The sequence below is a fragment of the Orbicella faveolata genome, unplaced genomic scaffold, assembly GCF_042242905.1.
Source record: "Orbicella faveolata isolate gen_17 unplaced genomic scaffold, um_ofav_v1 contig_34, whole genome shotgun sequence".
Classification (NCBI taxonomy): domain Eukaryota; kingdom Metazoa; phylum Cnidaria; class Anthozoa; order Scleractinia; family Merulinidae; genus Orbicella; species Orbicella faveolata.
In genome coordinates, this window is record NW_028301563.1 from 22,397,365 (window position 1) to 22,414,743 (window position 17,379).

Here is a 17,379-nt window from a genome sequence, read left to right on the forward strand (position 1 = left end):
TTTAAAAATATTTCCCTACAACTGATGGCAGTGCCAAAACCCAAAACAAAACCACTGAAATGAAACTCCTCACAACTGTCAACAGCCAACTGTAACCTGAGTGTTATTCAGGCTAACCAGGGTTTTATAGAGCTAACCTGAGTGTTATCTTGTTGTTACATTTTGTTTGCAGGGCTGCAAATAACAGTCGGTCATCAGTCATTGCCCGACCAAAATTTGCTCATGTCCAATGAAATCCCAAATGTGGGTGGACATGATGTCTTGACAATTTTTTTATCGTAAATTACTTTACAGTAAGGGTGAATAAAGATCTACTGTGAGTAAATCTTACTTTTTTGGTGATGCCCGACCCTAATTTGTTTTGTCTGACCAAGATGGTGTTTCAGTAGGACATATGTCCTTTCAAGAGAAAAAAATTATTTGCAACCCTGGTTTGGTTATTTTGTTTCTGGTTTTAGTACCTGACCTATGCAATTTTTCCATTTTTGCTAGCAATGTTTCATAATATCCAGTAGTTCCAAAAGACTTTGCTTTCATCAAACACCCTGGGACATACTGTATTCAATAACTAGTCATGGTCAGCACAGTCACCAAATAGTAATCAATAAATTTTATTGACTATATACATGTACTTTAGTGGAGATGTAATTTATTTTAGAGTGGGAGAGAAGTAAAAATTGGTTTGATCATGTCATTGAAATGAAAGAATATTGGTACACATTGTAAAAAATAAACACTTTGTGTGTTTGCGGACAATTTGGATTTTAAGCATCTATACTGTATTAGAAAAATAATTTGACAGTATTGAAAGACAACTGTTCCCATGGAGATGCTCTAAAAGAGGCCATATCTTGTAAACAGGACTTCCTTATATGTTCAATGAGATGCTGATATGCCTGTAATATCAACATTGGTAGAACTCGCTGTAACATCAGTATCCTCTCTGCAACAAAGACATTGAACACAACACATATTAATCATACAATCAGTACATATATGCATAAGTGAAGCCTTGGAGCTGATGGCTCATAGCTGCCAGAGCTTATCCTGGTTTCTGTAGCATGAAGAGGCTAAGAGTATTTCTAATCCCCCTGAATGGGATACCAGTCCATCGCAGGTCACCCCCCTACCCCCCCCCCCCCCCGCAATTTGTTAGGTTTCCCCAACAATTCACCGGTACCCATTCATACTCCTGGGAGAGAGGCACTGTGAGAGTAAAGTGTCTTGCCCAAGAACACAACACCGTGTCCCCAGCCAGGGCTTGAACCCAAACCCCTCGCTCCAGGGATGAGTGCACTAACCATACATGCATACATATACTCTATTGGCTCAGCCGCATAATATAGTCAAGTTTTGAATGCAACAAACAAAACAGTAACAAATATATAAAAAAAAAACTATCAAAATAAATGCAAAGTCACGCCAAATTAAATTTTGAGCATTACTGAACAGGATGCAGAGCACAAAGGGAATTTTGTATATTTGGATAATAAATGTAAAATGTGGAGGGCAGGATGACTGAAAAAACATCAGTTACTTGACTGGGCCTTTATGATTACGGCTGATCATCCACCCTTACAACAACAGAGCCAAGAGTTTATAGTAATAATAGTCCTGATGATGTACTAATTAACACACTTGTAAAACATACAGAATAGCGAGGCGTACAAAATGTAAGTGACAAATTATTTTGTTTTGAAAGGGGAAATTTCACTTGTAGAAAAATCTAGTTCATATGCCCAGTTAGAGTACATTAAAATAAGTAAACAGGTTGTATTGACTTCGAAGGAAACATATATGAAGAAAATGGCGAAATGAATTAAATGAAACGACTACACATAGTTATTGCTCCTCTAATTAAAGTCAAAGTTGCGTGTGGCAACTTGTTTACAGTTGTACATATCAGCTCACCTTCAACATGGCGCCGTCATTTTACGGAAGAGCTATCTTTCAGTATCTTCTCTCATCTTGTATTTTCCTCTACTGACTTAGCTTCCTTTATGTGAGAGGCAAAAGAATAGGAAGCATGTAAAATGACCAGATAAACGGTACAAACAAAGTGGCAAACTGCACATGAAAGATAAACGAAAGGTACTTGCCTTCGTTGTTCTAGGGAAAGAAGGTGGCCAGCAAATGCTGAATCACTCCGATATTCGCCATAAATCATCGCAGATACTGACGAAGAACAAAAGTGGCAGTCTAGCAAAATCCTTCGATGGCCTTTTTACCAAAACGTTACTCCCTCAGAAACTGAAGTGTAAATCCTCTTCCGACCACTTGCAGATCGCTGACCGCCTCAAGAAGACATCACACTGCATCACAACATCCACGGAAATTCACTTACAAAACATCAAACACGAGCCAAAATCTACATGTAAATACTCTACAACAGTCAATTGACTTATAACCACTATCAAAAGAATAGACCACTCAAGGATGACCGAGATATTTTTCGATAAAGTTACGAATACGTCCTCGCCGACGACTTTGAAAGTTTGAGGCTAAAACTTTCAAACTTTTTTGTGACCGCACGCGCATGCGCGACCATGACGTAGCCCCTTTAACCCTTCTGCACAACGTACGGGTCTCCATACATCTGCATGTCTGCTGATTCCAGAAGCTCAAAACACTACAAATCATGCCGATTTGAAATAAAATCAACGCAACCTGGATCACAGATCTATGCTGCAATCGACCGCTACTTGTTGGCCATTATTATGTTTAAACAATCTAGTTACCAGTTCGAGAAATGTCTGCAGAACGTGATTGCAATGCATGCTGGGAAGGGTCTTTATACCTCGTGCGGGAAAACATGGCAGTCGATACAACACAAATTTTATCACTCTAAAACCAGTTCTCGCTTTCCAAACTTTGACGCTAGCAACGCTTGGGAAATGGGCCACAACTGACAAGAGGGTATTTTTCTTGGGCAAGAACTGCTCTTGGACTTTGCTGCCTGACTTGATCTGACTTTGAACGCTGATAACACAATTATGGTATATCAGCTGCCTTTGAAGTTTCAGAACACATTTTGATTCTTTAAAATGTGCTGATGGGTTTATCAAGGCCTTATGATGCCTCTCAACCACCAGGCAGGCATACAAGGTACTTTAAAGTGCCTATGAAGTAAAAAATAATTCCTGCTTATTTGAAAGGCTTTTCAAAGTAAAAAAGAATGGCGTTTTCCTTTTTGGAATATCTTTTTTCGTTTTGGAGATATTCACGATTTTGTATTATGCAAATGAGGAAAGTGATGACGTCATAGGTCGTTCCTCTAAAACAGCACAACACTCAATCGAGAATAACTCTAGAAATATTAAGGCAGTGTTCTTCAAACTTGGCACCAACAATGTGCATCACAAAAGAAACAGAATGACACCTACTATGCTGTTGCCATGGCAACACTCTTGGCTCCAGTCTCTTTCTGTGAAAAACCAAATATCTCCATTTGCAACCTTGCAAAGTGGGACAGAGGGTCTTGTTCGGAACACACATGGTTCTCATATTGTCTCAACTCTCCCCATTAGATTGTTGGGAGTGGATGATCCCTGTTTAAGATAAAATCTGATAATTTTAGTCTTAATTAAAACAGAACCAGCGGCATAACTGTTGTCATGGCAATGGCAAGACGGTTGTCATTATGTTTCTTTTGTGATATACATTTCTGGTGCCAAGTTTAAAGAACACTGCTTTAATATTTCTAGAGTTATTCTCCATTGAGTGCTGTGCTGTTTTAGTGGAACCATCTATGACGTCATCACTTTCCTTACAAAAACATAAATATCTCTCAAACAAAAAAAGATATTCCAAAAAGGAAAACATCATTCTTCTTTACTTTGAAAAGCCTTTCAAATAAGCAGCAGTTATTTTTTACTTCATAGGCACTTTAAAACAATGCTTAAGATATTAGTTGACAGAGCTCTAATGCGGCACATCTCTTTTTTGTTCCATGGTATTTCATTTGATGCTTGATCGATTCTCGTGTTGTGTTCACGTCACAGTAACCGATGTAAACAATCTGTTCCCAGATTTCCGATCTATATACTATTTTCCTTTGACTTAAAGACAGCTAAGATTCAGTGGAATACACTATAAACAGTCTGCCTCTTTGCTGTTCAACAAAATAATAAGAAGGTTTCTTTTGTTTTTTGTTCAACAAAAGATCTCCAAAAGATGCCGCTTGGAAAACTGAGTTTCTGCATATGTTATTTCTTGAGAACGAAGAGCACCCCAGTGAAAAAACTTCAGAGCAATGCTTCTCAGGTAAAATGAAGCCCACATGCCAAAATTCAGCTATTTTTGAGCACTTTCAAAATGGCCAAAAAATCTAGGGGACGTTCTTGCACACGGCCTTTCATTATTCCTGTCCCAGCCTTTTCACAGACCCATCTATTTTCAGTTTGAATTTACCACAAATTCAGACCCCCGTAGGAACCTCAGTGACCAATCACAAGCATGGACTTTATAATTTCACCAGAAGATTAGGTAAACATGACCACCTGAGGCCACCATTTTTCTCCTTACCGATTTGTGCTCATATAGACCAGAACTGACCTTTTTTGTGGGAAAAGAAGCCTTAAAATGGACCAGTCTGTAGAAATACCATGACATAAGCTCAGTATGGGAGTTGCAGGTTCCTAGTGATGGGCTCCTGACCAAAGTTGACTCCAGGGTACATACATGAAGGACTAACAGCATATTGCAATGGATGTAAGGCATAATAGGGCGATTTCTGAAGAGTACTTTATTTGGCAAGTACAGGAAAGATGAACACTTCTGCTTTATGACATGGCAGGAGCCCAGGATATGGCTCAAACTGTTAGAGTCGAGGGCCCAATAATGTGGTGTTCGTGAAATGTTCGCACATCATGTCCAATCATAATGTGAAATTGGCCGGACATATTTAAAATTTGGTCGAACAATGTCCGATGACCAACTGTTATTTCCAGCCCTGCGTTTGCATCTTGTGCAAGCTAATAGGTCCTTAGAATAGTGATCACACAAATGCGAGGATCAGAAGGATATGAAGTAAACATGACCTTAGCATTAGCTAACTCCTTGTTTGGACTGTTTGAGAGGTTTCCTTAAGATGAACATAATCAAAGTTTCTGAACTTATCATATCATCAAGGTTAAGATAATGAATAGTTTGGCCTCTTTGGGCAGATACAACCATTATGGTTTTAAAGGTCAGGTCCCTTAATGATAAATCCTCTGAGTTATATATTGTCTCAAGGTAGCAAAGTACCTTGCTAACATCCCGTGTTTGTGTGTATCATGGTGCTGTGAGTTTTGGTTCAAAAACCCTTTTGAGGAACCTTGTAACTGTAGGATGACAGCCAAGGGGTTGATAATACATGACAAAGAAGACCTGGCAGTGTTTATATCACTATATCCTATTCCATTTTTAAACATTTCAACTGGAAAATCTAATGCTTGAGATAAAGTGGGGGAAACACAATCAATTTGTTGGTTACTACAAAATGTAATCCACTTAGTAATGTAAGATGAGTACTGTTTAAGATTGCGGCCAAAATTGTAGGATGATTTCCTCAGCCCTCTTCAAAATTCCTTGCACTTCAAGTGATTCCCTGATAACCTGGAAGCCATCAGGAACATCTTCTTTATTAATGGAAGAAACTCATACTCTTTCCCTGGCATCTTGCATATGGTCAGTTGCTGTGAAATTGTCCAAGGTTGGCACATGTACTATCAGGTGTAACAGCTGTGAGTACATGGCTGGGTAGGCCAGAAGGGAACAATCATTATGCCCTCTGCTTCCATCCTCGCTATCTTGGGCAGGCAATGAACAATCAAAATAAATAGGGGAAAAGCATAAAAAAATTGTGTTCCCATATGATTGAAAAAACATCTACATACGTTACGCCAGGATCAGTTCTCCAGAATGCATAAGATACACCTGTGCATTTAGCCTATAAATGAGGTCAATACATGTTTCAACCAGATTTTTGTAACTAGTTGTAATATGTCTGGTCTTAGCAACTCCACTCCTTATTATCAATAACTAGTGAGACAATCTCAGATAGTGCAGAGTGTAAGTATTTATGGCTCTGATGCAGTAGTCACACAGGTCCTCACCCCTGCTGTTCTCTCCATTGCTAGTCAAGTAGGCCTTTTCCCCTCTGCAGAATATGAGCTGACAAAAACTTGATAAGACATAACTTTTAGCAGTGTGTGTTTCATGTTTTTGTTTTGCCCAAAAATAACTTACAATGACCGTTTGTCAAGACAGTTTTAAATTTACTGTGGTATTTTATCTTGAGTTTTGTTCATTTTAAAAACAATAATGCGTAGAAGTAGCAAATGTGACAATTTTACTTTCCACGCCAACGTTTGTGATTTGATACTTTTGTTTTCCTTGCCAATGTATGCAACAAGATAAATATAAGAAAGATGTGTATTTTTTTAACTCACTGCTCGAGATAAATGGAATATAAAAGTTAAATATCTGCTGAAAAGTTGAAGAGGAATGATTTTGTTTTATTCAAAATGTAAATTTTCATTTCACCGATAAACAAGAACTAATCTCATTATCAAATAGTCATGTCGAATCACAGAATAGTGCGTTCTAATTCTTTTGCCAGCCGAGTTGGTGTAAACAATAAAACCACAACAAACTAATACACAATGATATCGAGTAATACAACTGAGGAGCATTTCAACGAGAAATTTTGAAGGCAGAGATCTTTACTTGACCAAAATTATATCCCACATCGGTGTGTCACCTCATCAACTGATGAAATTAATCTGAGGTTTCGTAAGTAGTCCCATATGAAATGTATCTTTTACCTAACATATAGTCGACTTTGAAGCTAACTAATTTGCGCATGCATTTGGAGCAACTTGCTTTTGTTCTTAAGAGAATGGCACTACAACGATAGTATGAGATTTGCAAAACCATATATATTTGTCATGTTATCAAAGAAAGCAACGTAAGTATGACACATTTTGCAGAATGGGCTTGGGTACCTACCCCACCCAGCTCCCCTTCCCGCAAGGCTGATTGATTAATTGAAAGTAATTAATTAAACAAACATTAAAGTTTACACCTTATTGTGTCAGCGCCTTATTGTTTAGTGCCTTGGCAAACAGCAGCCCCCTAAACCATTGCAATAGTGCACTCTGCACTAAAAACTCTAGACTCTCTGTCAGCTTGAGTATTATTCTTCCCTGGGATATGAGCTTCAGAAATCCAAATCTCTCTCTCAATACAAAACTGCCAGATATCTTCGGCAGCAGAGTTGCACTCTATAGAATGTGTGCCTCCCATAGAAATTATTAAGGTAGTTAACAGTGGTTGAATTGCCCAAATAAATGTAAATATGGACACTTTTCATTCTACTGCAGAAAGCTTTCAAACCAAAAAATACAGCCACGAGTTCAAAGGCAATTAATGTGATTCTTTGGTTCAGCTTCAGTCCCTCTGCCTCTCGGTTTTTCAATGCCCATGACTGCACCCTAATCCTTGTGTGAAGTGTGTACAGGGTTACTCCTTAATGTGTTAGTGCCTTATTGCTTGGTGCCTTGGCAAACAGCAGCCCCCTAAACCATCGCAATAGTGCACTCTGCACTAAAAACTCTAGACTCCCTGTCAGCTTGAGTATTATTCTTCCCTGGGATATGAGCTTCAGAAATCCAAATCTCCCTCTCAATACAAAACTGCCAGATATCTTTGGCAGCAGAGTTGCACTCTATAGAATGTGTGCCTCCCATAGAAATTATTAAGGTAGTTAACAGTGGTTGAATTGCCCAAATAAATGTAAATATGGACACTTTTCATTCTACTGCAGAAAGCTTTCAAACCAAAAAATACAGCCATGAGTTCAAAGGCAATTGTGATTCTTCAGTTCAGCTTCAGTCCCTCTGCCTCCTGTTTTTTCACTGCCCATGACTGCACCCCAACCCTCATGTGAAGCATGTACAGGGTTATGCCAATCTTTGCATTTGGGGTACAAAGAGGATAGTCAGCTTTTTCAATATTATCACACTACCATTTTAATTCTGCAAGACTTTTTTGAATTGATATAGATACACTGCTAATAAGCCCAAGGCACTGCTCTTTGATGCCAAGCACCTTTTCAGAGGGAAGGGAAACAGTTGTAATGGCAGAATTCAGAACAAAACCCCTGAAAAACCAGTGTCTAAACTGGTCCAAGCACTGATTTCACAGAGTGTATAATACCCCAATCTTGTAAATAGGCAATAAGTATCAGTAACATTAGACTGACATTCATGTATCTTATCTCCTCGTAGATAGGAGTAATCAATATATCTCACATTTAGATGCCCTTTCTTTCTAAGAGAGGCATAAACAGGTTTTAAGATCTTTGTAAACAGGCATAGGGCTCAAGAAAGTCGATTAGGTAAACAAGTCAACTGAAGTAATTTTCCTCTCCAGGTGAACTCTACAAACTTTTAATATTCCTCATCAATGGGCACTGAGTAATAAGCATCTCTTAGATCAACTAATGTCCTGTAGCCATTCTTTTTCATGAGCTGGTTGGCAGATTGCCAAGCCTCCATCTTGAAATGATACTGCATATGCTCATTAAGGTTTTTTAAATTTAATATGAGCATTTATAAAATAACTGAGATACTATGCATGCTCTGATTGGTCAATAGAGTTGCTAAACCTATGTTCTACTGTACTGGTAAACCACAGTTCCCAATCTATGGCAGCTCTAGGTGGGAACTAGAGAACTTGCAACTCTAGCAATAACAAATGTAATAAACAGTTTTGCCTTTCATTGGCTGAGATATCAATAACATGAATATCTTTTCATTCAACATAAACATGGAAATTTGCAAGGAAAAACAGGACCAGAAGTTGGTTATCATATAAGGCTTTTTATTTTTTTTCACAGCAAAACTTTTATGCCGACTCCGGTCACGCTGGAGATTAACATTAAGGAAGTTTTAAACACTCCTTTTGGTGCTTTCCACTGTCTGTGGAGGACAAAGTCAGCTGGGCTTGACTGGTCAATTTGGGTTGTCAAAATTGCAGTGAAAAGATTTCTTTCATCAGAAATTTTGAGTTTGAACTCAATGCATGCATGCATTACAAGATAAATGAATTTGATTTCCATAAGCTTAGCTTTCAAGCAATAGTTGTCATTTAGCAAAATACAGAGAGAAACATGGACTTCATAGCCTTCAGCAGAAGTAAATACATTCTGAATAAATTCCAGAAGCAGCGTTTCTGTTACTAACCTTTATTCCATTCCCAAAACTTTGGAAAGTTATCGTTAAACACTGCGTTGAATTGCTTCGCCAAGCACATGAAGTTTGGACTACTTGCACACTTTTCGTACAGCCTTTTACTTCCGTGATTACTGAATCCACTTATGAATCCCTGCATTTCCCCGTCAGAATACTTTTGAGTAAATTAATATGCTTTTTGCCTTTCACCGATAACGTTTTCCTTTCCTTTCTTAAAACTTTCTTAGCGTGAAATGTTTTCGTCGCTTTGCTCTGCGGATTTCGTGTCTGGCGGGGAGTCTGTGTTTTTGAAAATGCTAGAGTGTTAGCTTAAATTCATGTTTGGATGAAAAGGAATATATCACAGCATGTATGAAATTAGCGTATTCTAAGGTTTTCGTTTGTTTTAATTATTCTTCAGGCTTTAGTAATGATGATTTCTCTTCAGTTAAGAATTCCAGCAAGGTGGTGAAACTGCTAAGAAATGACATACTAAGTTTAAAATTAAAATGTCACAATTAATTGTCCAGATTTACAAACTTTCACATACTGCATTAAGAACAAAAGCAAGAGTTGTTAATGTCAAGCACAATCTCCTTCACATTGTTTTAGAGGTAAATCAGAGTAAAACATAACCACTAACCTTTCTCACTGGAATCCATGCGAAAAAGGATGATGGCTCAAGGGTGTGACATCCTCGTGTTGTTTATGCCGCAATGCACTCTGGTAAAAAGTGGCGCTGTATACTCTGGTTAAATGCCATGCATTCTGGTAAAAAGTGATGTACTTGAGAATTCGTACCCCCTTCTACATATTCTTCTTAAATCCTGATTATGTTGCTGCTCGCTCCCTACACTCACTCTGCAGCGAAAACTTTTGTTTGCTCAGAACGGCAGCAACACCCTGAGTTTGCACAGGCGCAATGCTATCTCATGTAAGTCCTCAATGAGGTGACAGAATAGAATTTTGAGATGGAAAGTAAAATTTGAAATCTACTTTCCAAAGTGGAAAGTGGTGTAAAAAGTTAGTGTCAACCCCTGCAGTTAAGTGCTCAGACATTTCATTGCACATGTAGCTCACCTGCTTAATCAAAGCTTACCTACAGGAAATTTATCAGGATTAATATCAATCCCAATAATCCTTGAGGCACCAGCAGCCTTACAGCCCATTGCTACAGCCAACCCAACAGCACCCAGTCCCCACACTGCTGTGGTAGATCCAGGCTCCACCTAACAAAACAAATTAATTTTGAAAGTCAATTTTGACAACTACCTTTCAAGATTCCATGTAGAGGCAACCACAGGTAGATTTTCATCAACTGCCAAGACAAATTTAAAGTACCGGCCTGTTTTTGGTTTGTTTAAGCAGCTTGTCCTATGAAGCAACTGGAGGCCCAGGTTTTTTTTTTACATCCAAGATCAAAAGGATCAAAAGTTCAATATCAAGCTTTTAATTCCTCTTGTGAAAGAGTGCTTTGCATTGTTAGTATTTTGTGGAGTTTTAGATCAGCAGGAAATGGACAACAGAAAAATATATGCAGAAAATTATACTGAATAGTTCTAAAACTGAAATTAAAATTCATGTTAGTCCTGGATTAACTTAATCCTGCTAACTGAGCAACCAGATCCTAAGCAGTACAAACTACTGACTAGATATGATCTCTATACTGTAACAGATACCATTACTTTCAAGGTGGCTGTTATTCACCTGGATAGGACTGGGTCAGAGGGTTAAGTATATTTTAACCTAAGGATAACCATAATGAGGGCAAATGTTCAAATTAATGTTAGAGCTGCAACATCTGAAACTTCCTTAACTTCCCAACATTTGTAAACTCATATTTGAACTCCTAATTAACTGCATACAACTCCACATCTTTAAATCAACCCTTAGAGAATGTACAATATATGTTGTGCAGAGTATTTACTGTTTTTGCAATTTTTGTTACTTAAGTTGACAGTCACATATAGCTTCTTGAATATAATATGTAAACAATAGCCTCCATTTGGCGCAAAAATATGCTCGGATATTTGTCCGCTTCTTGGAGCACTTTTCCGAGAGCGTAGCTTGAGGAAAACTATGAGCTTTAAGGAACAGATAATGTGAAAGGACAAATATCCAAGCATATTTTTGCGCCAATTGGAGGCTATTGTGTTTATTATCATTCAAGTATTTTTTGCAACATGCGCAGTTTTGAAAATTGGGGAATATTCTCGGATATTCCAAGGTTTTAGCTGGGAATATTCTGTCATGTGTGGCATTTAGACCAATCCTGCATGAGCCAAACTATTTGATGGATTATAATTAATGTCATGTTAATTGTTAGTCTCCTAAGAAGAGCAGCAACTTTAAAGAAAAGAAGGAGAGCAGGAATCAAAGTCAATGCCGACAACACAAACCTGATAAATGTAATGACTGCCCCAGGAATAGGGAGTAAGAGTAAAACATAACTGTACAGGAAGTGTTAAAGGATGAAGAAACTTTCCAGTTCCAAACAACGGGGAAAACAGTATGACATGGGCAGCCACTGAAACAGCCCAGAGCAGGACAAGATGGAAGCTATACATCACACAAATTGATGTTCCACAAGGTATTTCTCAACATTGAAGATAGCGAAACAGACATTGCCTGACACATCCTGGAAAGTTGGTGTTAAGATAAAGGTGTCCTGTCTTCCTTGCTCTAATTTCCACGCACCATTTACTCCTACCTTAGCAGTATTCAAGGGAGCACCATATCCTGTTGAAATACCACAACCAAGCAGACACACCTTGTCAAGAGGGGCACTTTCTGCTACCTAATAAATGAAAGCAAAAACATGTGGTAACCCTTAGATACTGTCAAAAAAATACTACTAGAGATGAATACCTATAAAAAATAGGTCCGCAATGGGAACTTGTGGGCTTATGCATAGTTTTATTCCATTTGGTTGGAGATTTTTGTTTTTAAATGTAAGTATCAGGGAGTTGAATTGCAACAAGTGAGAACGCAATCACTGGAAAGATAAAGGTGAAGAAATAGGTGAACTATGTAACATACCGGTATATTTTTTTGAATCTCTGGTATCAACATAGACAAGTTGTTCCAACTTTTAAGTAGGAAGAATATTGCACAATATGGTTTACTTGATTGAATTTATAGCGGAGCTCCTGCGTGCCTGAGTGGAGCCCCATACCTCAGAAAATTTGGTAATCCATCGATCTGAAAGACTTTGGTTGTCACGTGATTGTCCGTCCATATGTCTGTATGTCTGTCCGTCCATTTGCAAATACCTTGAAAACTAAGAGAGTAGCACCATTACCATAGCTATATCTTTGATTTGGGGCATCCGTGTTATGGTTAATTGACAGCTGTCACAAGCTATCCACTGACCAGTATCACATGACTATATCGCGGGCTCATCAAAGTTGTGTGTTTTTGAAATTGACTGCTGACCAGTTACTGTTTTTTTTCAATTGTATCACAGGCTCAGGCCAGGTTATTTCTCTAGGGGAGGAGGGAGTATGCACAAAGGCAAAATTTCAGCACAAATTAACCCCTGACGCATTGTTGACTTTTCTTCTGACATATTCCTTGCACAACTGTCTCTTGGAAAATCCCTGATATATTGTGTATGTAATTTCTACAATCTTGGTTACACTTATTGTGTATAGTTTGTTAAAATTTAACTGGAAAAAATAGCAAAACCACACGCTGAACAATTACATGCTCACAATTGATCATTTTTTGAGTTTCTGATCCAAGAAAAAATAATTATCTTTTTCCTTTAGGGTCAGTTATTGCAATCAGGAGCTCCACTTCTAGGCTTGGCTAAATCTATATATTAGGGTATGCAGAATTGAGAGATTTTCGTGAAATTTGGCCAAAATATTCCAAGGAAAATGACAAAAGAAAGTGTGTTGGGAAACTTTGATATTTTGCATGTTTGTCCAGTGGCTTTCATTTATGCAACAAATCTTGTATATTTTTAGCTACTCTAATTTTAGATGCAAATATCTTGACAATCGATCAGAATATCGAAAAAGCCTGACACACTTTTGTTGATTGATGCCTTGTGAATAAGACTGTGCAGTCATTTTGCTTGTGTTGCAGCATCCGATAACCAATAAATTCAATAGAACAACCCTTTTTTCAGTTTTCAGAGCTTTATTCATAACCCTCATAGATTCTGTTTGTTTCATAATTATGTAAACCACTAACACATAGAGTGGTCTGCATGTGGTCAAGGTACTGGACGATATGGTTAAACAGACAAGAGTGGGTAAAGATCTGAATGCAAAATGGTTCTGTGAACGGGCGTCGAGCTCCTTTTTTTTAATTACAATAAATATACCTATAACATGTTAATTACAATAAACTACTTAAATACAATACTTACGATAAACTTACCTACAATACATTTTTTTCAACATTAACATAATGCTACATACAACACTTTTGGGTAACTACTGTACTAATAATACTACTATATAATTACAACTGATTTCTACAGGATATATTCTATTCAATTAAGGTAATTGCTAAGATAAAAATTTTGTGAAGTTTTTGTGAAGTAGAGGACAAATTGAACTAAGTGAAACCTTCTATTTTCAACATAAAATTTAGTTTCCGGACAAAAACATCCCAATTACATGCACGTTGGTTGATTTTCTGCAAATGAAAGTAGAATTTGGCATAAAGGAGACAGAAATTTTGTTTTTTTTTATTTTAGTATCATTATCAGTAGCTGTTCCGAAGAGTATTTCTTTTGAGTTTAATGTGATGGAAGAGTTTTCCTTTTCATTAAACCAGCATAGCACTTTCCGGAGAAAGTCGACTGCAATATGACAACCTAAGGAGTGAAGTAAAGAATTGTCATCCCCGCAGTAATGACAACTCTTGTTGTTTCAATTCCGTATACACGTGTAAATGTAATTCTTTCTTTGTGGTGAGAATGCGATGAGCGAGTTTGTAAAAAAATTCTTTTAATTTATTTTGCTTACTGATTGACTTTATCTGCTTAAAAATTGTGCTCCAAGAGAGAGTGAACTGTGGAAGGTCACATTGCCACTTGCTAGGGCCAGTTGCGCAAGGTTCCTTCCTGTTCAACAAAAGCCAGTAGTAATCTTTACATGTAAATTTAGATAGGTTGATCAACAGCGACAGTGACAGATGAAAAGTGGAATTCCCTGGAGTAAAAATTGGATTGGTGCCAAAAGAGTCCCTTGCCTTTTCCAGCAGTTGTTTAGGGATAGCCGACAGAATTTGAAAATAGGTGAGAAAATTGGACTTGGAATCAAGAATGTCACAAATGGAGTAGACTCCTTGGTCAAACCAATTCTGATAAAACACGGTTTTACCACCTATTTGTATTTCTTTGTTGTTAAAAAGTGTTAATTCCGGTTCTCCGTTCGTGTCATACATACTCTACAGTTCCAAAAAGAAACTCAGAATTTGCTTGTAGAAAGATGGCATTCCAATCGACTTTAGGAAATTTTCATCAAAGTTACAGTGAAGCAAGAAGTATAAGCCCCCATATTTCTTAAAGAAGGAACATGGGATGACTTTCCAATTTTCTGTCCCCTGGCTGTCACTTTTTAGGAACCTATGGATCCATGCCAAACATAGGGCGTTACACAAAGTTTCAATGTGTGTTACACGCAAACCACCTCTTTCATAATCTTGATATAGAACTTCGCTTTTAATTTTGTCCTGCTTTTCCTTCCAAATAAATTTAAAAATTGAAGATTGAATTTTTGCAATGTAGTCCTTGTGAATGTCTAGCACAGCAGCAGAGTGAACGATCTGTGAAATCCCTTGAGACTATTAAAGAGACGAACACTTTAGTTTCTATACGGGGCGCTCTGTTTAGGAGTTGAGTACCGAGAAAGGGAAGTATTCCATCATTTTTGACCTCCATAGTGAACTTGATGGTGGGGTGAGCGTGGTTGAGGCTGTCAAGAAAGTCCCTGGCTGTAGACAAATCGGGCATCATGGTGAGTGTGTCGTCAACATATCGATGATAGTAAGGTGGCAGCTTACCCTCAACATCTAATTTAAGTGTTCATGAAGCCAACAAACAGTGGTCTGCTTCTCCATTACCACAGTCATGTCGATAATAGGTACAAGCGCGGCCTATTGACAACTATGCTCGATCGCGCACATCGCCTGTCTTCGTCATGGTCCTACTTCACTGAGGAGTGCAAACCACTGAAGTCTGTTTTCTCTAAACTGAAACATCCCAAGCATCTTGTTGACTCCACTGTTAAAACCTTCCCAAATTTAAAGGTCACTGACCAGCCCTCATTGCGGTCCAGATCTACGACAGAAAACACTACTCAGGTTGTCATACCCTTTAAAGACCAGGAGTCTGCTAATATCGTGAAGACACAGTTAAAAGATCTCAGTGTGAAGTTGCAGACTAGTGTTCAACTGGTGTTTACGAGCCGCAAGATTGCCCACGGGTTCCCGACAAGCGAACCTAAGCCTCAGCTCATTGATCAACAATGCGTTGTGTATAACTTCAAGTGTGACCAGTGCGATGCTGGTTATGTCGGTTACACCCGTGGCCATCTGTTTGTATGCATTGATGGACATAGAAGCAAGACCTCGTCAGTACGCAATCACTATGATAATAGACATGCAGGCAGGATTCTGGATGACCTTCGCAATTGTTTTAGCGTGTTGAAAAAATGCCACAAGTTTGATTGTCTCATTAATGAGATGTTACTCATTAAACAATTACGACCGTGTTTAACTGTACAATCAGACTCAGTTCGCGCTAGTCTTTGTCTAACTTATGCAAATTAGTAACTCTGAACTCTTAGTTACTCTTGAAATCTCATATTTAATTAGTTTCCCTTGACAATGGCACCAAGATGTTGCCGAAACGTCAGATTTGTCTATCGTTAGTTTTTGCCTGTATATGTTTATCTAAATCATTGTTGATTAGAATTTTTTGGTTGACATTTTTTCTCTCATTTCCCACCTTATCGTAAGAGATATGAATGCCCAAGACTTTAAGAGGCCCTGCACCTAAGAAACGACCGATGATTTCTGGCTAAAAAATAAAATTGGCAGATTTTTATCTCCCAAGTAGAGGTTACCGAATACTATTTAAAAATGAATTTCTTTTGTTTCAGTTTCGCTTTAAACCAAAAATATTGAGCCGCAAACTTTTTCCATCTGATAGCAGCAAACTCAGGCCGAAAATAAGCCCCCACAAAAAACTGTTCAGAAATTACTATTGCAACGCAAAATAATGAGAAAACTACACAGTGTTGAAGAAAAAGGCCTTTTAATGCAATATCATTCGATAAACATCAAAAAACTGCCAAAGCGATTAAAAAATAAAGTTTCAAATATTGCATACTAAATTAGATGGAGCGTTGGAGCTGATTTTAAAATAATTATTTCTCAAAAGTTGAACGCTTTTGAAAGCAATCACAGTGATGAATTAGACATTGGAGGGATACACATCGCGTTTCTGGAAAAACATTTTTTGGCCAAAGTATATTGACCTTGTACAAAGCGTTCAAAGTTACTGTGTTTACTGTTATCCTGCTACTTCGACGAAACACTTCTCTTTTGCCAATATGGCCGTGGATAACGTGGTAAATGCCACTTTAAACCTTGCTAGGCATTCAAAGACCATCCTGAGTAGAAGGATGTGGAATTAAAAGGGAAAGGAAGATGAAAAATATGCAGAAAAAGAAAATAACTTGAAATTACCATCTGCTAATGAAAGTAGAATCTGGAAAATGTCGTCGTGTGACAGCAGCCATTGACGTCATTTGTCACGTCAATTCGTAAGAACGTGGGAAAACGAATCTGCAATGTCCTTCGGGCGGTCAGCGGCTAGGGATCCAGTCGTTACCCCATAACTCAGATCATGCTGTGGCCAAAACGGTGTGGCGGTTGGGGAAGTTTTTCTTTTTGAGTGACCATCATTTGTAAAAAAATAACATAACATTGTTCCACTAAACATTTTCTGGCCGGGAAAAATTGTTTTCCTATTTGTGCATTCATTTGGATTCCACCGCTATTTATACAAATGACGTCAATGGCCGCTGTCACGCAACGACATTTTCCCCTGTAATTGACACTCAATCAAAATCTTGATCGACACTCAATCAACATCCCAACTGATATTCGTTCGACACTCTACTGACACTTGATCAAC

At 38.0% G+C, this 17,379-nt stretch overlaps 1 protein-coding gene and 2 long non-coding RNA genes across 6 annotated transcripts in view; all 3 read right to left on the bottom strand.

The window, feature by feature from the left end:
- LOC149105299 (uncharacterized) overlaps positions 1 to 17,379 on the bottom strand; it is a 341,662-nt gene that overhangs the window by 95,327 nt on the left and 228,956 nt on the right. The window lies entirely within an intron of this gene.
- Positions 1 to 17,379, bottom strand: part of LOC110046682 (alcohol dehydrogenase class-3-like) — a 145,567-nt gene that overhangs the window by 80,828 nt on the left and 47,360 nt on the right. For 3 of the 4 annotated variants that reach the window (XM_089270737.1, XM_089270735.1, XM_020752379.2), the window contains exons 5-7: positions 12,394 to 12,498; positions 11,929 to 12,015; positions 10,318 to 10,447 (exon numbers count right to left, since the gene is read on the bottom strand). In XM_089270737.1, coding sequence (XP_089126863.1) covers positions 10,318 to 10,447; positions 11,929 to 12,015; positions 12,394 to 12,498 — 322 coding nt within the window. The remainder of the gene's footprint in view (positions 1 to 10,317; positions 10,448 to 11,928; positions 12,016 to 12,393; positions 12,499 to 17,379) is intronic. The other variant, XM_020752374.2, reaches the window with a different exon arrangement.
- On the bottom strand, positions 596 to 10,311 carry LOC149105309 (uncharacterized). The gene is made up of 2 exons (XR_016201181.1): positions 1,912 to 10,311; positions 596 to 943 (listed from the first exon to the last, which is right to left on the bottom strand). It is a non-coding gene; the product is annotated as an uncharacterized LOC149105309 (long non-coding RNA).